The sequence below is a fragment of the Bufo gargarizans genome, chromosome 5, assembly GCF_014858855.1.
Source record: "Bufo gargarizans isolate SCDJY-AF-19 chromosome 5, ASM1485885v1, whole genome shotgun sequence".
In the NCBI taxonomy this organism is placed as follows: Eukaryota; Metazoa; Chordata; class Amphibia; order Anura; family Bufonidae; genus Bufo; species Bufo gargarizans.
Genome location: NC_058084.1, coordinates 239,401,636 through 239,424,297, shown reverse-complemented (window position 1 = coordinate 239,424,297; position 22,662 = coordinate 239,401,636). Strand labels below are relative to the sequence as shown.

General features: G+C 43.5%; 1 protein-coding gene across 1 annotated transcript; it reads right to left on the bottom strand.

The window, feature by feature from the left end:
- Positions 1-1,908: 1,908 nt before the first annotated feature.
- ALG2 (ALG2 alpha-1,3/1,6-mannosyltransferase) lies at positions 1,909-22,568 on the bottom strand. Its single transcript, XM_044293964.1, has 3 exons — positions 22,372-22,568; positions 16,683-17,013; positions 1,909-3,404 (listed from the first exon to the last, which is right to left on the bottom strand). The coding sequence occupies exons 2-3, from the start codon at positions 16,992-16,994 to the stop codon at positions 2,496-2,498; spliced, it is 1,221 nt and encodes a 406-aa protein (XP_044149899.1). The 5' UTR covers positions 16,995-17,013; positions 22,372-22,568; the 3' UTR covers positions 1,909-2,495.
- Between the last annotated feature and the right edge of the window lie 94 nt (positions 22,569-22,662).

Genomic DNA, 22,662 nt, shown 5'->3' with positions numbered 1-22,662 from the left:
CTCAGGGGTCAGTATTGGGCTCTATTCTCTTCAATATATTTATTAATGATCTTGTAGAAGGCTTGCATAGTAAAGTATCAATTTTCGCAGATGACACTAAATTGTGTAAAGTAATTTACACTGATGAGGACAGTATACTACTACAGAGGGATCTGGATAGATTGGAAGCTTGGGCAGATAAGTGGCAGATGAGGTTTAACACTGACAAATGTAAAGTTATGCACATGGGAAGGAATAATGCAAGTCACCCGTACATGGTAAAACACTCGGTAACACTGACATGGAAAAGGATCTAGGAATTTTAATAAACAGCAAACTAAGCTGCAAAAACCCGTGTCAGGCAGCTGCTGCCAAGGCCAATAAGATAATGGGTTGCATCAGAAGGGGCATAGATGCCCGTGATAAGAACATAGTCCTACCACTTTACAAATCGCTAGTCAGACCACACATGGAGTACTGTGTACAGTTGTGGGCTCCTGTAAATAAGGCAGACATAGCAGAGCTGGAGAGGGTCCAGAGGAGGGCAACTAAAGTAATAACTGGAATGGGCCAACTACAGTACCCTGAAAGATTATCAAAATTAGGGCTATTCACTTTAGAAAAAAGATGACTGAGGGGAGATCTAATTAATATGTATAAATATATCAGGGGTCAGTACAGAGATCTATCCCATCATCTATTTATCCCCAGGACTATGACCGTGACGAGAGGACATCCTCTGCGTCTGGAAGAAAGGTTTGTACACAAACATAGAAAAGGATTCTTTACGATAAGAGCAGTGAGACTATGGTGATGGTGAGTACAATAAAGGAATTCAAGAGGGGCCTGGATGTATTTCTGGAGCGTAATAATATTACAGGCTATAGCTTCTAGAGAGGGGTCGTTGATCCAGGGAGTTATTCTGATTGCCTGATTGGAGTCGGGAAGGAATTTTTTATTTCCCTAAAGTGGGGAAAATTGGCTTCTACCTCACATTTTTTTTTTTTCCTTCCTCTGGATCAACTTGCAGGATAGCAGGCCGAACTGGATGGACAAATGTCTTTTTTCGGCCTTATGTACTATGTTACTATACAGTTGGGCATGCGCGTTTAGAGCAAGAAAATGCTGAAGACATGTGCAATCTAGTGGGAAACTGTCCACCCATTTCCACCGTGGTATGTTGATGGGACTTTGAAATTATAGATTTAATAATATAGCAATCATGCTTATATTGTAGGTGAAATAGTGCAGTGTGGCGTGTGCCTGTGGGGAAGTTTCAGCGTGGAATACGATTTAAACTGCGCTTTCCTTTAATAAGGCGTTTTCTAAACTATATCTCCTTTGAAGCGCGGACCTGGACTCTGGTTTATGGATTATATTGTAGGTGATTGGTGAGCACATCACTGTTGGGTATATTAATTACATACTTGATGATTATTGGTTAATATGTGAAACTGATGTCATTTTCCAGTACTATATATTCACACTGTATTATGCTTGAGAAATTGGTTGAAACATTGCACTATTTTTGCACTTTGTTGGACCCATTTTGAGTAAAGGAAACAATGGAGCATATGTTACCGACATTTCAAACAGAAGGCTGTAGGAGAGGAGGCACCTCCAGGACACCAACAGGATTAGGCCCAATACGAATGCTGTGGTGCTGGGATGATCTTCTCCCCACCTGGAAGTGATGGGACACTGAGGAGGACCTGGGGACAATCTAATCTATAGTTCATGTCCCTACCTGGTGGGAGAACGTCATGAAAGATGAGAGAGAAAATAAGTCTCCTAATATTGTTGCAGTCTCCTGATGTTTGGAGCTGGCTCCCAGGTTGAACAAAGATTTATTCTACTCCTCATCTTTTTTCATATAGATCTGATGACTTTTCACTTCACCAAAATAGAATCAATAGACATTCAGAATAATAAAGTATCAACAAGGAATGTTTATTTTCAAAAGGACCTCACAGTGCACCAGAAAATATTAAACACAGCACACTAAAAAACAATCTTCCATGAACAACCTCTGAAATACCAAAGTACTTTTGCCCTTGGGGAGAAAGCCACCCTGTATATATATTACACAGGTCCAGATCTCTGAGCATCTGGTGTATTTACTTAATGGACAGGTTCCTTACTGCTTTAAGGCTTGGTTTCTACATTAGACCTCATTCACACCAGTGTTTTCATTAGTGTTTTACATCATTATTTGTAAGCCAAAAGCAGAATGTGAGGTCCAAAATATGAAAAGGGTAGAAATATTTCAATTATATTTTTTCTGTTTATCTTTTACTCATGAAAATACATACCAGAATATGTGTGAATGAGGCATAAGGCCGAAATCTAGATTCAGATCATCTCCCTAATCAGTAAAGTCCCAATGTCAAGTTGGCTAGGTTTCAGGCACACTGTCAAATTAAAAACAAAAAAAGCTCAACAACTATTAACATTTTTCTAGTACAAAAAAATCTGTTAAAGTAGTAGAAAAATATGTATTTATTCATATAGACATTTTATTTCCATTCTACCAGCCTACAGATGTAATGATACAACTGATTTGAGAAAGCTTCAGAAGAAAACTTTTCCATAACTCTTCCATGCCCAGATTTTCCCACTGTTGTCCTAAGTGAAGGATTTTTAACAAACTTCTCCATTGCATCAGAAAAAGCTTCATGTGTAGGAGCGCATAAAAACCCTGTGACATTATCGACAACAGATTCAAGGGGACCACCTGAGTTAACAGCTATTACTGGACAGTACATGTACATAGCTTCTACAGGGACAATTCCAAAATGTTCATTGCTTGGAGTATACAATATACATGTGCAGTTGTGAAGAAGATTAAGTTTTTGTTTATCAGAAAAAGATCTTAAAAATGACACATGGTTGGAAATGTCATACTTGATTGCCAGCTCATTTAGTTCTTGATAATACTCAACATTTTCTCTTACTCTCTCATCATATCCTCCAGCCAAGACAAGATGAATCTTCTCCCAGTCCTGCAAACTTACTTTGTCACGAAGAGTAGACAGAGATTTCAGTGCAAGTTTAAGATTTTTCTTTCTCTCATATCGGTTGATTGAAAGAAATACAATCTTTCTCTTTGTAGGTACAAGTCCAGCCAGACCATCAAAAGCACAAGACTGGAAGTTGCTAACATTCAAGGATGGATACAAAACATCAGGTTTCATATGAGATAAAGATGTAAATGTTTCTTTGAAGATTTGTGCAGTGAAATGACTATTAACTAGAATACAGTCTGCCATGCCCGTGGTCTTCTCTTCCAACCAATCAATGGGAGCTCTATATATCTTTTTAACCAATGATATTCTTGAAGTAAGTAGCTGGTCGGGAAAATGGCAATAAAATAAAACGCGTTTCCTATCTCTGGTCAGTTTGAAAATTGGAATGCAAGCAGAGATCTAGAAAGAAAAGGAACATGAAACTGAAAATAGTTACAGGAAACATTAATTTTACTGTTCTTATAAGTAGGAACAATCTGAATAATATAGTGGAAACTAGAACATACATTTTTGTAAGTCGCTGGAGAAATAATTTCCTGTTGCTTATAAAGGCTCAGCATATTCCACAGCACTGTTCAGAGATTGCAATTATACACATCACCATTTATGACATTTCCACTCTTTGAATAGAGAATTTTAAGGGGGCTTCTGGGACGTACTGCTAAAAATGAGAACACCTCTCTTCATGAACATATGGCCTCATTCAGACAACCATAATTTGGATACAATTTAGTAACAGTTTGTAAAGCCTTATTCACAAGTCAGTCTTCAGTCAGTTTTTTCCATCAACCAAAACCAGGTGTGGCCATAAAGAACAGGTGCAGGTCTTTCACATATTGGTGTAGGATGTAGTGAATAAGGCATAAGGCTGAAAAAATACTTAAAGGGAATCGATCACCACATACCTGGAAATAAAACCTTTTGAATGTTTAGAGGACTGCTTGTCAGGTGAAAGAAACACACTTGGTCCTACGGTGATATATGACCCCAATTTGGGGAAATAAGCCTTAAGGGTCCATTCACACGTCCTGTTTTTTTTCATCCTGAAAAACGGTCCGTTTTTTGCGGATCCGTTGTTCCTGAAAATGTTTCCGTATGTCATCCGTTTTTTGCGGATCCGCAAAAAACGGGAGCATGTATACATTTCAATAATCAAATAAAGTTGTTTGGATTTCTTTGAAAAAAAATTGGAAAAAAAAAAAAAAAAAAAAAAATTTGTTATGTGTTTCCAGGAACGGAATCCGCAAAAAACGGATGACATACGGAATAACATCCGAATGTCATCCGTTTTTTGCGGATCCATTGACTTTGTATTGTACCAGGATCCGATTTTTCAGGACAAGAATAGGACATGTTTTATATTTAAACGGACATGCGGAACGGAACAACGGAAACGGAGAGCACACATTGTGCTGTCCGATTTTTTCCAGGACCCATTGAAAATGAATGGGTCCAGATCTGGTCCTGATCTGTTCCTGAAAAAACGGAACAGATCAGGAAAGAAAAAACGGACGTGTGAATGGACCCTAAGGGTCCATTCACACGTCCTGTTTTTTTTCATCCTGAAAAACGATCCGTTTTTTGCGGATCCGTTGTTCCTGAAAATGTTTCCGTATGTCATCCGTATGTCATCCGTTTTTTGCGGATCCGCAAAAAACGGGAGCATGTATACATTTCAATAATCAAATAAAGTTGTTTGGATTTCTTTGAGAAAAAAAAAAAAAAAAAAAAATTTGTTATGTGTTTCCAGGAACGGAATCCGCAAAAAACGGATGACATACGGAATGACATCCGAATGTCATCCGTTTTTTGCGGATCCATTGACTTTGTATTGTACCAGGATCCGATTTTTCAGGACAAGAATAGGACATGTTTTATATTTAAACGGACATGCGGAACGGAACAACGGAAACGGACAGCACACATTGTGCTGTCCGATTTTTTCCAGGACCCATTGAAAATGAATGGGTCCAGATCTGGTCCTGATCTGTTCCTGAAAAAACGGAACAGATCAGGAAAGAAAAAACGGACGTGTGAATGGACCCTTATAGTATATGCAAATGAGTCCCTAGGTGCAAAAAGGGCATTGCCATTGCACCCGAAGTTCCAGTCAGTTTCAGTGCTTTAACTGACAGGGTCAGGCAGTATACAGGTAATCACACCTGACCCCAAAATCTCACAACTGCAGAATACAGGGCTGTAGATCACCGGGCAGATAAGGAGTACAGATTATATCTGCCCAGCAATCTCCAGCCCTGTACTGTGCAGCCATGAGATTTTAGGGCCAGGCGTGATTATGTCTACGCTATCTGGCCTGTCAGTCAAAAAAGGGTCAGGGTGGAGTATGCGGCCAGCACAGAAACCTAGTAACGTAAAATGTTATACTAGTCTGCCCATGAATAGCCCCTGGCCCTATCTTATATGAAGGATGGACTTATGTCTATCCCATACATGCTTAAACTACTTCACTGTATTTGCAGCTACCACTTCAGCAGGAAGGCTATTCCATGCATCCACTACTCACTCAGTAAAGTAATACTTCCTGATATTAGTTTTAAATTAGAGGGGCAAAGGTTTAAAAGTATGTCCTCTTGTAGCAGTTTTTCTTCTTTTAAATATTCTCTCCTCTTTTACCTTGTTGATTCCCTTTATGTATTTGAAGTTTCTATCATATCCCCTCTGTCTTGTCTTTCTTCCAAGCTATACATGTTAAGGTCCTTTAATCTTTCCTGGTAAGTTTTATCCTGCAATCCATGTACTAGTTTAGTAGCTCTTCTCTGAACTCTCTCCAAAGTATAAATATCCTTCTGGAGATATGGTCTCTAGTACTGCACACAATAATCCAAATGAGTTCTCACTGGTGCTCTGTAGAGCGGCATGAGCACCTCCCTCTTCCTATACACCCAAGCATTCTGCTAACATTTCCTGCTGCTTTATGACATTGTCTGCCTACCTTTAAGTCTTCTGAAATAATGACCCCTAAATCCCTTTCCTCAGATACTGAGGTTAGGACTGTATCACTGATTTTATATTCTGCTCTTGTTTTTTTACGCCCCAGGTGCATTATCTTGCACTTATCAACATTACATTTTAGTTGCCAGATTTTTGACCATTCCTCTAGTTTTCCTAAATCCTTTTCCATTTGGTGTACCCCTCCAGAAACATCAACCCTGTTACAAATCTTTGTGTCATCAGCAAAAAGACACACCTTACCATCGAGGCCTTCTTCAATTTCACCGTTAAAGATATTAAACACTATGGGTCCCAGAACAGATCCCTGAGGTACCCGACTGGTAACAAGACCATGGTCTGAATATACTCCATTGACTACAACCCTCTGTATCTAATCCATTCAACAATATGGGAGTCCAAGCCCAAAGACTGCACTTTATTGATAAGCCTTCTATGTGGGACAGTATCAAAAGCCTTACTAAAGTCTAGATAAGCGATGTCTACTGCACCTCTGCCATCTATTATTTTAGTCACCCAATCAAAAAAATAGCTTTGGGTGTATCCCATCAGGCCCCTGTGACTTATTTGTATTAATTTTAGACAGCTGACTTAGAGCATCTTCCTCTGTAAAGACACATGCGTCAACAGATTCATTAGACTTTCTTCCTGGGGTCCTATTCCTTCATGTTCCTTTGTAAAAACTGAACAGAAGTATCCATTGAGGCAGTCAGCTAGTTCTTTATCTTCTTCCATATACCTTCCTTCTTTTGTATTTAATTTGGTAATTCCTTGTTTTAGTTTTCTTTTTTCATTTATGTATCTGAAGAATGTTTTATCGCCTTTTTTCACTGACTGAGCTAATTTCTCTTCTGCCTGCGCTTTAGAAGCTCTTATAACTTGTTTGGCCACTCTCTGCCGAATCTTATAAATTTGCCTGTCATACTCGTTTTTTTTTTGTTTTTTTTATAATTATTAAATGCTATCTTTTTGTTTTTAATGATTTTGGCCACTTCTGCTGAGTACCACAGTGATCTCTTCATTTTTTTGCTTTTACTGACAAGCCTAATGCAATTTTCTGTTGCCTTCAATAGTGCCACTTAAGTTTTCCCATTTCTCCTGGACTCTATTGAAACTGTTCCAGTCTGATAGGGACTCGTATACCACTAATCTAATTTTAGAAAAGTCATTTTTTCCAAAATCTAAAACTTTTAATTTCGTGTGGTGTGACTCAGTCACTGTACTTATAGTAAACCACACTGACTAGTGATTACTAGATCCCAAGCTTTCCCCTACAGTATTATCAGATACCAAATTCCCATTTGTGAATACTAAATCTAAAATGGCCTCCTTCCAGGTTGGCTCCTCAACTACTTGCTGTAGAGATAATCCCAGTAGGGAATTTAGAATATCTGTACTCCTGGCAGAACTAGCTATTTTGGTTCTACAGTTTACATCAGGAAGATTAAAGTCTCCCATAATGATAACTTCCACCTTCAATGTCATTTTAGCTTTTTCCTCAACTAGTAGACCATCTAATTCTTTGACTTGGCTAGGTGGTCTATATATCACACCTACATGAGTTACCTTATGATTATCAAGCTGCAAGGTAACCCAAACTGACTCTAAATTGTTCTCGCTAACTTGTATTAAATTTGATTTTATGCTATCTTTCACATACAGGGCCACCCTGCCTTCTCTGTCTTTCCTATTTAGAGAGATCCCTGGTATTGTTATATCCCAGTCATTACTTCCATTTAACCACGTCGCAGTAACAGCCACTAAATCTATATTCTCAAATGCCATTATAGCCTCAAGTTAATTGATCTTATTCCCTAAACTGCGAGCATTTGTAGACAAGACTCGGAGCTTGTCATTTCTTAACCTATGTGCTACTGGCATCTTCTGGCATTGTTCTTGGGGGCAGTCGGACTGCTGGATTGTCACTCTTTTGCCCCCCTTACCTAGTTTAAATGCTCCTTAGCATATACTTTGAACTGTTCACTGAGGACAATCGTTCCCTTGAGAGAAAGATTCAAACCATCTTTCTTGTACAGTTCTTTTCCATTCCAACGAGAGCTAACATGAGACACAAAGCCAAACCCTTGGTTCAGACCCCATTACAGCCATACATTGAATTCCTTAATGCGCATCTTCCTGTCATACTGAAGGTTATGCACAGGCAAAACTGCAGAGAATGAAACAGTTGATGCAACCTCTCGAATATCATTTCCAAGTGTGTGAAAAGCTTCCTTCACCTTTGAAACCTCATTGCAAGCCAGATGCTTTGTCCTAAAATGGACAATGACATCCACCTCCCTTTCCTGCTTTGCTGGCCAAACAATATTAAGGATACGTTGTCTATCCCTGCTAGCGGTAACACCAGGGAGACATCTCACAACACCATTTTCCTCAAACTTCACACCTCTTATGATGGAATCGTTGTCACTACCAGAGCTTTGAGACGTTCTCACAGCTCTGTGTCTCCACCCCTGTGATGATGTCACTTAGAGTTTGGAGGTGTTCTCACTGTTCTGTTTCTCCGCCCCTGTTGTGAGGTCTTTACTCCCAGCTGTCTCTCCTGATTTCCCTGCCTTTAAATCACCCCTCCTCCTATTGCAGGGCGTGGATTATATTTCTCTTTTCAGTTGTAGCTCTGCCTTGAGTATCTTCACTTCTTTAGCTACTAGTTCCCTGGACCTGTGTTCTGCTGCTGCAAGCACTCCGGATATTGCCAGCGGCCCTTAGATCCGTCTTCTCTGCGGTTGCAGCTTCATCAGCTAAGTGTGCAGACTTTGTTGTGTACCTGGTGATTTCCTGACTGGATCTGAGGTGGCCCCGGTTCCCTCCATATTCTGAGCAGGGCATCGGTGGCCGTGCCCCTTCCACTATTGTAGGGGTTACAGGGCTCATCAGTCTAAGGTACGCGGGCATGCCTCGTTCCACCATTTGGATCCGGGCATGTGCTTTAGCAGCATAGGGAGAGTGTTGAGGGTCTGACAGGGGTCACCCTTTCTCTTCCCTAGTTTGGGGTCCGGTCAGTAGCTCTTCTTTCTGTGTATGCTCTGGTTACCCTTAAACAGCCGTGACATTATAATCCACCAAAACCGTCCTTGTTGACATGGATCCGCTTTCTGACCTGGTTGACCGCATGCAGGGTCTTTCTTTGGAAGTAGCGGATCTCCGTCAATCTCTGACTCACCTACAAGCATTGGGCTCTGCTCCGGCTCATGGAGTCTGTTGCGAGCCAAAGGTCTCACTTCCGGAAACGTTCTCCGGGGGCAGTGAGAATTTTGTTCGCTTCAGAGAGGCATGTAAACTCCATTTTTGTTTGTGTCCCCACTCCTCTGGTAACGAGGAACAGAGGGTGAGGATTGTCATCTCCCTGCTCAGAGGTAATGCTCAGACTTGGGCTTTTTCGCTGCCATCAGGGGATCCTTCACTTCGATCCGTGGAAAGGTTTTTTGTGGCCTTGGGGCAGATATATGATGACCCGGATCGTGTTGCTCTGGCAGAATCGAACTTACGTGTTCTATGCCAGAACAAACTGTCTGCGGAGCTTTATTGTTCTGAATTTCGGAGATGGGCAGCTGATTCAGGCTGGAATGATGCTGCACTCCGAAGTCAGTTCTGTCATGGTCTCTCAGAGGATTTGAAAGATGCCTTTGCTTTCCATGAGAGACCAACATCCTTAGAGTCTGCCATGTCATTAGCGGTACGCCTTGACAGGCGTCTAAGAGAAAGAAACAAGACCTCTCCGTCCAGCCATTGTCAGTCTAGGGGCAATGGTGCGGACTCATTCAGTATGCAGGGGTCTCATCCTGTCTCGCTCCCTTCTGAGGAGGAGCCCATGCAGCTAGGGCGACTTGCCCCTGATAAAAGAGGATTTAGTCCTCAGAATATGGTGTGTTTTTGTTGTGGGGGCATAGGTCATTTGGCAAATGTTTGTCCGTCTAGGAGATTCCTGACCTGTTCTAAGAGCGATAATAAGAGAAAAACCTCAAGAGGTAGATCATCAAGTTCTGCTTCATCTGCTACTTTGGGCAAAGTTGATGTGGGAATTGATGCTTTTCCTTTGACCTGCAGTTCCCGTTTTCTCCTGTCTGCCAGGGTGGAGCTAGAGAGCAAAGTCATTCCTTGTGAGATTTTTGTCGATAGTGGAGCGGCCGTCAATCTTATTGACACTCAATTTGTAGCCTTGCATGGTTTTCAGGTTTGTACATTAGAAAAGGATATACCTGTTTTTGCTATTGACTCTGCCCCACTCTCGCAGAGATCTCTGAAAGGCATTGTTCACAATATCCGGCTAGCTGTAGGTGACACTCATGTGGAGGAGATATCTTGTTTTGTCCTTAACGGATTGCCTTCTCCTCTAGTTTTGGGGCTACCCTGGCTCACTAGACATAACCCCACTATTGATTGGCAAGGAAGGCAAATAAATGAGTGGAGTGACTTTTGTAGAGAGAATTGTCTCACAGCCACTCTTGCAGAGGTGTCTACTAAAACTCTGCCATCATTTCTCTCTGATTTCTCGGATGTGTTTTCCGAGAGCGGTGTTCGGGAGCTACCTCCTCACCGGGAGTTTGACTGTCCCATTAACCTCATTCCCGGCGCCAAGCTGCCAAAGGCACGCCTCTACAATCTCTCACAACCGGAAAGACTCGCAATGCGAACCTATATCTCCGAGAGTCTCGAGAAGGGGCATATTCGTCCCTCAAAGTCGCCTGTTGCCGCGGGTTTTTTTTTTTGTTAAAAAAAAAGATGGCTCTCTGAGACCTTGCTTAGATTTTAGGGAGCTGAACCGTATCACGATTCGCGATCCCTATCCCCTTCCTCTAATCCCGGACCTCTTCAACCAAATTGTTGGGGCCAAGGTGTTTTCCAAATTGGATCTGAGAGGCGCGTACAACCTGGTCAGGGTCAGAGAGGGGGATGAATGGAAAACGGCCTTTAATACCCCTAATGGGCATTTTGAGAATCTCGTTATGCCTTTCGGCCTGATGAATGCTCCGGCCGTCTTTCAGCATTTTGTTAATAGTATTTTCTATCATTTAATGGGGAAATTTGTATTGGTGTATCTTGATGATATTTTGATTTTTTCCCCTGATGTTCAGACCCATCAGGATCATCTTTTTCAGGTCCTGCAGATACTGCGGGAAAATAAACTGTATGCCAAGCTGGAGAAATGTATTTTTATGGTATCGGAGATTCAATTTCTGGGTTTTCTCCTCTCTGCTTCTGGTTTTCGCATGGATCCGGAGAAGGTCCGTGCTGTGCTGGAGTGGGAGCTTCCTGAAAATCAGAAGGCATTGATGCGCTTTCTGGGTTTTGCTAACTACTACAGAAAGTTCATTTTGAATTATTCCTCTATTGTCAAACCCCTTACTGACATGACAAAAAAAGGGGACGGATTTTTCCTCTTGGTCGGAGGAGGCGCTTGCAGCCTTTTCTAAGATTAAAGAGAGTTTTGCGTCTGCTCCCATCTTGGTGCATCCCGATGTTTCCTTACCTTTTATTGTTGAGGTGGATGCTTCCGAGGTGGGTGTGGGTGCAGTTTTGTCCCAGGGCCCCTCTCCTGCCAAATGGCGACCTTGTGCCTTTTTCTCTAGAAAACTCTCCCCGGCAGAGAGAAACTATGATGTGGGAGATAGGGAGTTGTTGGCCATCAAGTTGGCTTTCGAGGAATGGCGCCATTGGTTGGAGGGGGCCAGGCACCCTATCACCGTTTTTACCGACCATAAGAATCTGGCGTACTTGGAGTCGGCCAGGCGTATGAATCCGAGACAGGCCAGATGGTCTCTGTTCTTCTCCAGATTCAATTTTGTTGTTACTTTCCGCCCTGGGATCAAGAATGTGAAGGCTGATGCTCTCTCTCGCTGTTTTCCGGGAGGAGGAAACTCCGAGGACCCGGGTCCCATTTTGGCGGAGGGGGTAGTTGTTTCTGCTCTATATTCCGATTTGGAGGCCGAGGTCCAGGCTGCCCAGTCTGAGGCACCTGCCCGTTGTCCCTCCGGGAAGTTGTTCGTGCCTCCTGAGCTACGTCACAAACTCTTTAAGGAACATCATGATACGGTTCTTGCTAGTCACCCCGGGAGTAGAGCCACGGTAGATCTCATTGCTCGGAGATTTTGGTGGCCGGCTCTTCGTAAGTCTGTGGAGGGTTTTGTGGCGGCTTGTGAGACGTGCGCTCGCGCTAAGGTCCCTCGTTCACGACCTTCAGGTTCCCTTCTCCCGTTACCCATACCTTCCCGTCCTTGGACACACCTGTCCATGGACTTTATCACGGATCTTCCTCGTTCCTCGGGGAAGTCGGTGATCCTGGTGGTCGTGGACCGTTTTAGCAAGATGGCTCATTTCGTTCCTTTACCTGGTTTACCCAATGCTAAAACGTTGGCGCAAGCTTTTGTCGATCATATTGTTAAATTGCACGGCATTCCCTCTGAGATTGTTTCCGATAGAGGCACGCAGTTTGTGTCCAGGTTCTGGAAGGCTTTCTGTTCTCGCCTGGGGGTTCGGCTGTCCTTCTCTTCTGCTTTTCACCCGCAGTCGAATGGTCAGACTGAGCGCCTCAATCAGAATCTGGAGACATATTTGCGCTGTTTTGTGGCAGAGAACCAGGAGGATTGGTGTTCATTTCTCCCTCTTGCTGAGTTTGCTTTGAACAACCGTCGTCAGGAATCTTCTGATAAGTCACCATTTTTTGGTGCATATGGGTTCCATCCGCAGTTTGGGACATTCACGGGAGGGGCTCTTTCTGGTTTACCTGAGGAGGAGAGATTTTCCTCGTCTTTGTCTACCATTTGGCAAAAGATTCAGAGTAATCTCAGAAAGATGAGTGAGAAGTATGAGCGTGTGGCTGATAAGAGACGTGTGCCTGGTCCGGACCTGAATGTGGGTGATCTGGTGTGGTTGTCTACAAGAAATATTAAACTGAAGGTTCCCTCCTGGAAATTGGGTCCCAAGTTTATTGGGCCTTATAAAATTTTGTCAGTCATCAATCCTGTTGCCTTCCGCCTTGATCTTCCACGGGTTTGGAAGATACATAATGTATTTCACAGATCTCTCTTAAAACCATATGTCCAGCCCACGGTACCCTCCTCTTTGCCTCCTCCTCCGATTTTGGTTGATGGCAATCTGGAGTTTGAGGTTTCCAGAATTGTGGACTCTCGCATTGTCCGCGGTTCTCTTCAGTACCTCGTTCATTGGAAGGGTTATGGTCCTGAGGAGAGGATGTGGGTTCCGATGTCGGACATTAAAGCCACTCGCCTTATCAGGGCATTTCATAGGGCTCATCCTGGGAAGGTGGGTCCTGGGTGTCCGGAGTCCACCCGTAGAGGGGGGGGTACTGTCACTACCAGAGCTTTGAGACGTTCTCACAGCTCTGTGTCTCCACCCCTGTGATGATGTCACTTAGAGTTTGGAGGTGTTCTCACTGTTCTGTTTCTCCGCCCCTGTTGTGAGGTCTTTACTCCCAGCTGTCTCTCCTGATTTCCCTGCCTTTAAATCACCCCTCCTCCTATTGCAGGGCGTGGATTATATTTCTCTTTTCAGTTGTAGCTCTGCCTTGAGTATCTTCACTTCTTTAGCTACTAGTTCCCTGGACCTGTGTTCTGCTGCTGCAAGCACTCCGGATATTGCCAGCGGCCCTTGGATCCGTCTTCTCTGCGGTTGCAGCTTCATCAGCTAAGTGTGCAGACTTTGTTGTGTACCTGGTGATTTCCTGACTGGATCTGAGGTGGCCCCGGTTCCCTCCATATTCTGAGCAGGGCATCGGTGGCCGTGCCCCTTCCACTATTGTAGGGGCTACAGGGCTCATCAGTCTAAGGTACGCGGGCATGCCTCGTTCCACCATTTGGATCCGGGCATGTGCTTTAGCAGCATAGGGAGAGTGTTGAGGGTCTGACAGGGGTCACCCTTTCTCTTCCCTAGTTTGGGGTCCGGTCAGTAGCTCTTCTTTCTGTGTATGCTCTGGTTACCCTTAAACAGCCGTGACAATCGTCTACCAACAGCTGCTTACTATCAGTCCTCACCTTCTCCTTTTTGTCTTTGGCTGCAGTCTTGCATACTTTAGGCATGGGAGATGATTGTTTCTCACCCACTGTGCTTGAGCCATCCTCCATGTTGCTCTTGCACTCTGAAAGTGCTGCAAATGAATTATGGAGAGCCACGGACTGTGGGACATGTCTTCTATCAACAACTCAGTCTACCAGAACCTGCTGTAACCCATCTTCCATTTTTAGGGGGCCTCTGTGGCAGTGGCATTGCAACGTTCTCAGCCTGAGTTTGTTAAACGGTTAATTTACAAATCTCAGATTTCAAAAATGCAATTTCCTGCTGCATTATGGAGAGCTGTCTACAGATCAGACAGCATCCAAACCTCCGAAGAGTGGAACCTGAAATAAAAGCACAACAATTCCTGCACAGAACCAGGTCTGCCATTTTAAAGAGGGGAAAGATTTAAAACAAACAAATCTTACTTTTTTAGATTGTATCCACCTCCAGATTACCTCCTGAGTATCTCCTGAATATCTCCAATGTACTTATAAAAATCAGCACTTGAAAAATCAGCAAGCTATAATTAGGCAAGCTAATACTATGTGGCTATATATACACACACTATACACACGTCGTTAAAGTTATGTTTACTGTAAAGTAAAATTCTTAAAAAGGTGGCCTCTGGGAATTAAGAAAATACGTAAATATTACTTTATTATAAATATATTCCTAAATACCTTTTATTAGTTATAATGGCTTATTTTGTCTAGGGAGCAATCATCAGATGAAATAAAATGGTCGCTTTCCTATTAGTACACACAAAACCTGTTCTAGTCACACAGGAGGACAAGTTACTTCACAACACACAGCTAAAGAGCTGCCTCATCCTCCTCTCTGCTCTACTTATCAAGGATTATGGTCCTGAATACAGATGATAAAATCTTTAGCTGAATCTCTGTAGGAATGGAGTTCATGAGAAGACATGAAGCACAGAGAGGAGGGTGAGAGGGGTGTGACTGATGAGCAGAAGCTCTTGTATGCAGTCTCTATTACACAGCAACACATTACAACAGTATGTCCTGTCTGTCCTCTCTGTATTTCATGTCTCTTCATAAACTCCATTCTCAGAGAGATTCAGTAAAAGTTATCATCTGTATTCAGGATCATAATCCCTGACAAGCACAGCAGAGAGAAGGCTGAGGCAACTCTTTACTTCAGTGTTGTGAAATAACTTGTCCTACTGTGTGATTAGGACAGGTTCTGTGTGTACCAATAGGACAGTGGCCATTTAATTTCTCCTAATGATTGCTCCCTAGAAAAAAAAGGCAATAACTATTGAATGGTATTTGGGAATATATTTATAATAAACTAATATCTAACTATTTTTATTTTCTTAACTCCCAGAGAACCCCTTTAAGTCCTTTTCTATATCAGTTTTACCCAGTGTTTCCCTGTGACGAAACCAACCTCTCCACTGGGTGGTGGTGAAGCCTGGCTACCAGCCTCTTGCCCCAGGATTGCTTCCTTTGTTCACAAAGGACTTTTACAAACTTTTGAACCCCTGGTCTAATTCGTGCCATTTTGGGATATGTTAAATGTCTATGTGTACTGTAAAGGGTGGGATATTGTATATTTGAGTAGTGATGTCTGTCATATAGTCCCCACGTGTGTATTGGCGATTTCCCTTTGTGCTGAGAGATAATTGACTTACTCCTCGGTTGTCTCCAGGACAGAAGACACTGTGTATTCTCCTGCCTGTGATAAAATTGCATCAACCCATTGTGTGGGGTAATTGTATCACAGGCAGAAGAGAGCATTTTGTGTGGGAGTGTCTGAGTGTATTGTACGTGTTTATTGGTTGTTTTTACAAAACCCTGTGGGTGGTAACCTTGTTGGAAAATGTGTATAAGTCAATGCTTGTGTGTTCAATAAAGAGTTCCTGTTGTACCCTTCATCATGTTGAGGCTGGTGTTTGGGTAACTGATCGACACTGGGGATTGCTATACGCTGAAGATTTTCTATACTCCCCTGGCTATACTATTAGCTCTTGTAAGAGCTGTTCCTGCTCTCTGGATTTAGGAGAGGTTCACCCAATGGAGCCTGGAGCCTTGTCGTAGGTCCAGGGCGGGTAGGAGACGGTGAGACCTCAACCAAGCTTCGGCGGTTCAGTGGGGTCTGTAGTGTTTACGGTGTCAGGTGGAGTGCTTGGAGTCCTCGGGAAGCGCTAGGAGCATCCATCGACGGAGGTACCCGGTCGGGGTGCCAGGAAATCCGTTACATTCCCCATTTACTTTTTACTCTTAGCATGTGCATAACCTTAGATTTATAAAACTCAAACCTTGTTTGTTGCTTCTCTGTTCACCTCTCTACTTTATCCAGATCTATCTGTAACAATACTGTCCTCTTAGCATCCATATTATGGTTGTACGGAAAGAACTCCTCCCACAGTTCAAGTGAACCAAACTTAGCTCTCCATGTTCGTGTGGCCATAAAAAAAAGGAAGTTAAAATGCATCTGCATTCTAGCAATCTGAATAAGGAATCATGATGGTGTCATGAACAGCGTAGTCTGTTGTCAGAACTTAGGAAAGCAGCTAAACCAGAGACTAAAACCTGCCTGCTTTCTATTAGAAATCACACCATTCTTATAAATAGGTTGTGTCAGGTATTGCAGATCTAATCACCTGTATCTTACTGCAATAGAGAGCAAAAATTACCTGGGCACAAAACTTACCTGGTCACAAAACACAACATCAAATTGTTCTCCACTAAGAAAGACTATGTAGAAGGCCAGAAACAGCATTCGAATGTATGCACACAGAGCCAGGAATCTGCCAAAAATGCTTCGAGGAAGCCAATCTCCACAGCATCTAATCGGGATGCCTGAATCCAATGTCTCGGAGAAACAATGATTTACATCATAATGAGCTGTCCACACTTGAACTTGACAACCACGTGATTTAAGAGCAAGTGCCGCATCAACAACAAGTCTCTCAGCTCCTCCAATGCCAAGATCTGGATGAATGAAAAGCACAGAGGGTCCCATGGTATCAGCAGGATATAAGCTGTATGAAAATAAATATGCATTTTATTATATTTCACTAATCTGCACTGAACAAGCATACATTTTTTCCATAGGAAAAATACATTTTTAACAAATCTAATATATTATTTATCAAAACATTAAGTGTGGAACCAGCCTTATAAAAGTACAACCTCTTATAGGGTACTTTCACACTAGAATTTTTTCTTTTCCGGTATTGAGGTCCATCCTAGGGGCTCAATACCGGAAAAAAAGGAACAGTTTTATCCTAATGTATTCTGAATGGAGAGAATTCCGTTCAGTATGCATCAGTTCAGTCCCTCTTATGTTTTATGGCCGGAGAAAATACCATACCGCAGCATGCTGCATTTTTCTCTCCAGCCAAAAATCCTGAACACTTGCTAGAAGATCCGGCATTAATTTTCATTGAAATGTATTAACGCCAGATCCGTTCTTCAGGTCCGCGCATGCGCAGACCTTTACATCTGTGAAATAAATAAATACCGGATCCGTTTTTCCCGATGAAACCGGAGAGACGGATCCGGTATTTCAATGCATTTGTCAGACAGATCCGCATCCAGATCTGTTACAAATTATATTTGTTTGCATACGGATTTCCGGATCTCGCAGACAGTTCTGGCGAAAGAACTGCCTGCCGGATCCTCACAACGCAAGTGTAAAAGTACCCTAAGACCCTTCATGCCCCTTATCAGTATCATATAAAGTTTTTAGGAGTTGGTTTTTAGGCAGATTTTTCACCCAAAGCCAGAGGTGGATCCAGCAGGGAGGAGAAGTATAAGTCCTTCCTTTATCCTTTTGAATCAACTTCTGGATTTGGCTGAAAAACCTGAATGCAAATCTACCTCAAAACCTCCTCCAAAAAACGGTGCCTGAACCTACCCTAAGGCCTCATGCACACGGGCGTTGTTTTGGTCCGCATCTGAGCTGCAGTTTTGGCGGCTCGGATGCGGACTTATTCACTTCAATGGGGCTGCAAAAGATGCGGACAGCACTCCGCGTGCTGTCCGCATCCGTTGCTCTGTTCCGTTCGCCCCGCAAAGAAAATATAACATGTCCTTTCGGATGCGATTTGTGTAGCGAACGCATAACATTCTGTCTCAATTCTAACCTATTCATTTCAATGGGTCTGTGCACTTCAGTGTAGTTTTTCACGCATCATCTTTGTGTTCAGGAAAAATCGCAGCATGTTCTATATTGTGCATTTTTAAGGCTACCTTCACACTAGAGACTTCGTTTTCCGGTATTGAGATCTGTCATAGGGTCTCACTACCAGACAAAAAAACATCTCAGTTTTATCCCGATTCATTGTCAATGGGGATAAAACTGAACAGAATGGAATGCTCCAAAATGCATTCCGTTCCGTTTAGTTGCGTTCCCATACCGGAGACCAAACCGCAACATGTTGTAATTTGCTTTCTGTCCTGGGATGCGGAGCAAGACGGATGTGGCATGTCCCCCAAAACAAACGTTTTCTCTGCCACAACAGAAAATTGATCTGCCCCCCATTGACTTTCAATGGAGTTCATGACGGATCCGTCTTGGAAATGTTAAAGATAATACAACCGGATCCGTTCATAATGGATGCAGATGGTTGTATTATCAGTAACGGAAGCGTTTTTGCTGAACCCTGCCAGATACAGCAAAAACGCTAGTGTAAAAGTAGCCTAACAGAAGTGAATGGGGCTTGTGTGAAAAACGGAAGGCATCTGGAAATAATGCGTTCTCCACTGATGGTTGCTAGGAGATGTAGATTGGAATTCTTCAGTTTTTCTTCATGGGCAAGATAACAGCATGCAATGCAGATACAATCCAGATGGAAAAAGACTGAAACTTGCATGCAAAACCCTCAGTTTTTCCCTGAACAGATCCTATCGCTCTTGTGAAAGAGGAACAGGTATTTTGGGACATGGCATTAGCAATTAACTTTATTTATTATTATTTATTTTTATTTGGGAGACTTGAACATGTGATCATCTGATCGCTTCTCCTATAAACTACAACGAATTACCACTGCAGTATCAAGAAATTCGCAATGTTCCTATAGAGACTTACCACAGGCAGATCTCCCCAGGAACATTACAGTGGCAGGCCTCAGATCCGAATGATTCCCGCAATCTTGGCACAAAGAGCTGTTAGGGTCTGTTTCACCGCTCAGAAGCCGTGGTAAAAATTGACCACACCATTTATTGAAATGTATTAGTGCCGGGTCTGGCATTAAAAATATTGCAATGCCAGATCGATCCTTCTGATCCAGAATTTTGGACGGAGATCGGTATTTCCTCCATCCAAAACTCAGTTCAGTGACTGAACTGAAGACACCATGATGCATCCTGAACGCATTTCTCGCTATTCAGAATGCATGGGAATAAAACTGAAAACATTTTTTCCGGTATTGAGCCCCTATGACGGAACTCAGTGCCGGAAAAGAAAAACTCTAGTGTGAAAGTACCCTGACTTGCCCATACTTTCCACCAAGTTACAGATCAGCAGATGGGGTGGGTGCCCCCATGATCAGGCGATAAACAATCCAACATATTGGACACACCCTTCACAACAGATAGTGATCTGATGGTTTCCTGCATGTAACTCACTTTACACACGCGCCGTTATTTGTGTAATCTATTATCTCCTTATTACCGTATTTTTCGCTCCATAAGACGCACTTTTTCTTCCCCCAAAATGGGGGAGAAATGCCCCTGCGTCTTATGGGGCGAATGCTGCCACTTTTACATCGCAAGCTGCGATGTATGAGCAGAGCGGGGACTCGGGGAGGGACTGGGAGGAGCTGGGGGCCAGCAATAGCGGCGGGGCGGTGCAGTCAGTGTAGTATAGCACCGCCCCGCGGCTCCGGTATACTAATATAAGATCTCATATTCAAGTAATAGTTATTAAACATGCCCCCCAACTGCTATTACTACCTTACATCCTAATCGCTGCTGTAGAATTTAGGCAGGCCGGGCGGGCGGCAGCGTAACTCGTGTCACGTGCCTGCCCCGCCTACTTTATGAATGAAGTAGGCGGCGCAGGCAAGTGACGTCAGTGAGACGCGCCGGCCGTCCGGCCTGCCTGAATTCTACAGCAGCGATTAGGATGTAAGGTAGTAATAGGAGTTGGGGGGCATGTTTAATAACTATTAATTCAATATGACATCTTATATTTGTATGGCGGCGGCGGGCGGGGGGGGGGGGTTCGGATTGCGATCTGTGGATGGCACTGTTACAGGGGGGGGGGAATCTGTGGATGGCACTGTTATGGGCTGGGGGGGTCTGTGGATGGCACATATATAACAGTGCCACCCACAGATCCCCCCCAGCCCATAACAGTGCCATCCACAGATCCCCCCTGTAATAGTGCCATCCACAGATCCCCCCTGTAACAGTGTCAGCCACAGACCCCCCCCCCCGTAACAGTGCAAGCCACAGATCCCCCCCCATAACAGTGTCAGTCATCCACAGATCCCCATAACAGTGTCCGTCATCCACAGATCCCCCCATAACAGTGTCCGTCATCCACAGATCCCCCCATAACAGTGTCCGTCATCCACAGATCCCCCCTATAACAGTGTCCGTCATCCACAGATCCCCCCTATAACAGTGTGCGTCATCCACAGATCCCCCCTATAACAGTGTGCGTCATCCACAGATCCCCCCTATAACAGTGTGCGTCATCCACAGATCCCCCTATAACAGTGTCGGTCATCCACAGATCCCCCATAACAGTGTCGGTCATCCACAGATCCCCCCATAACAGTGTCCGTCATCCACAGATCCCCCCATAACAGTGTCCGTCATCCACAGATCCCCCCTATAACAGTGTCCGTCATCCACAGATCCCCCCTATAACAGCGTCCGTCATCCACAGATCCCCCCCATAACAGTGTCAGTCATCCACAGATCCCCCCATAACAGTGTCAGTCATCCACAGATCCTCCCATAACAGTGTCAGTCATCCACAGATCCCCCCATAACAGTGTCCGTCATCCACAGATCCCCCCTATAACAGCGTCCGTCATCCACAGATCCCCCCATAACAGTGTCCGTCATCCACAGATCCCCCTTAACAGTGTCCGTCATCCACAGATCCCCCCATAACAGTGTCCGTCGTCCACAGATCCCCCCATAACAGTGTCCGTCGTCCACAGATCCCCCCATAACAGTGTCCGTCGTCCACAGATCCCCCATAACAGTGTCCGTCGTCCACAGATCCCCCCATAACAGTGTCCGTCATCCACAGATCCCCCATAACAGTGTCCGTCATCCACAGATCCCCCCATAACAGTTTCCGTCATCCACAGATCCCCCCCCATAACAGTGTCAGTCATCCACAGATCCCCAGTAATAGTGCCATCCACAGACCACCATTAGTTCCAAACCCACCAAACACACAGCACATCTTTTGGTTAAAAAATTTTCTTTTCTTATTTTCCTCCCAAAAACCTAGGTGCGTCTTATGGGCCGGTGCGTCTTATAGGGCGAAAAATACGGTATATATAAACATATAAACGTCACAGCACATCAGAAAGAAAACGCATTCTGCAGACTTACTTGACAATATTCTTATAGAACTGTATACAAAATGACAATGACGGTAAAAAAAAAAGAAAAATCATAAAAGATTTTGTGTAGTGTTGAGCGAACTTTTGTTTTAAGTTCGGCGTCTAAAGTTCGGGTTATTGAAAAATCGCGTTATGGATTCCGCTACCACGGTCCGTGGTAGCAGAATCCTTAACGCGATTTTTCGATAACCCGAACTTTAGACGCCGAACTTAAAACAAAAGTTTGCTCAACACTAATTTTGTGTTATTTTCTTGTAGGCAAGTATATTTTTCAGTATAGCTAAAAAAAAAAAAAAAAAATATGGTTCCATAATGGTCTAAGGCAGTTAAGGTGAACCTTTTACAGACCGAGTGCCCAAACTGTAACCCAAAACCCACTTATTTATCGCAAAGTGTCAACACGGCAATTTAACCTGAATTCCAATATAGTATATGTTCCATGTACTTTATAATTTAACTATAATATCCTGCCTACATCCAGTGTGCTGCTTGTGCTGTTCATAGTGCGCCTGCGCTGATGAATGGCAGGAAAAGTCTAAGGCATATTGGTACACCTGAGACTTTTTCCAGGTTGCGGGTGCCCACAGAGAGGGCCCCGAGTGCCGCCTCTGGCACCCATGCCATAGGTTCGCCATCACTGGTCTAAGGTATCCCGGGCTAATATGGACATTACAGAACATATACTTTTGTAAGGTAATGTGCACAAAGCCATACATGAGTAATAAATATATCAAAGTCCCCCCAAAATATGTAAATAAATGATCACAGTGATGTAATTCATCTGGAGCCTCAGTACTCACACACCTGGACTGCGGAATCAGAAAAGCCTGTGCAATGAGTATACATAGGCACCGGCCTACTCTTCATACACACACACACATACTGGGGTCTACAGGCTACACGACAGTCTTTACAATTGTCACTGGCAACTCAGTGACTCACAACAAGCTAAGGTTTCAGGCCATGAATGCTGACGTGTCCTAGAAGCCGATACGTCTCGGTGTACAGAGTCATGTGTCATTTTTCTGTCTCAGGCCCTACCGCCATTATAGTAAAGGTCTTTACAATTGCTTGTAACTAGATTTTATCTTCGAT

Coding starts and splice junctions, on each gene's coding strand:
- ALG2 (XM_044293964.1), bottom strand. CDS start 16,994: ATGGGACCCTCTGTGCTTTTCATTCATCCAGATCTTGGCATTGGAGGA. Junction 3,405..16,682: donor ATGTTGTGTTTTGTGACCAG/GTAAGTTTTGTG, acceptor TTTTCTTTCTAG/ATCTCTGCTTGCATTCCAAT.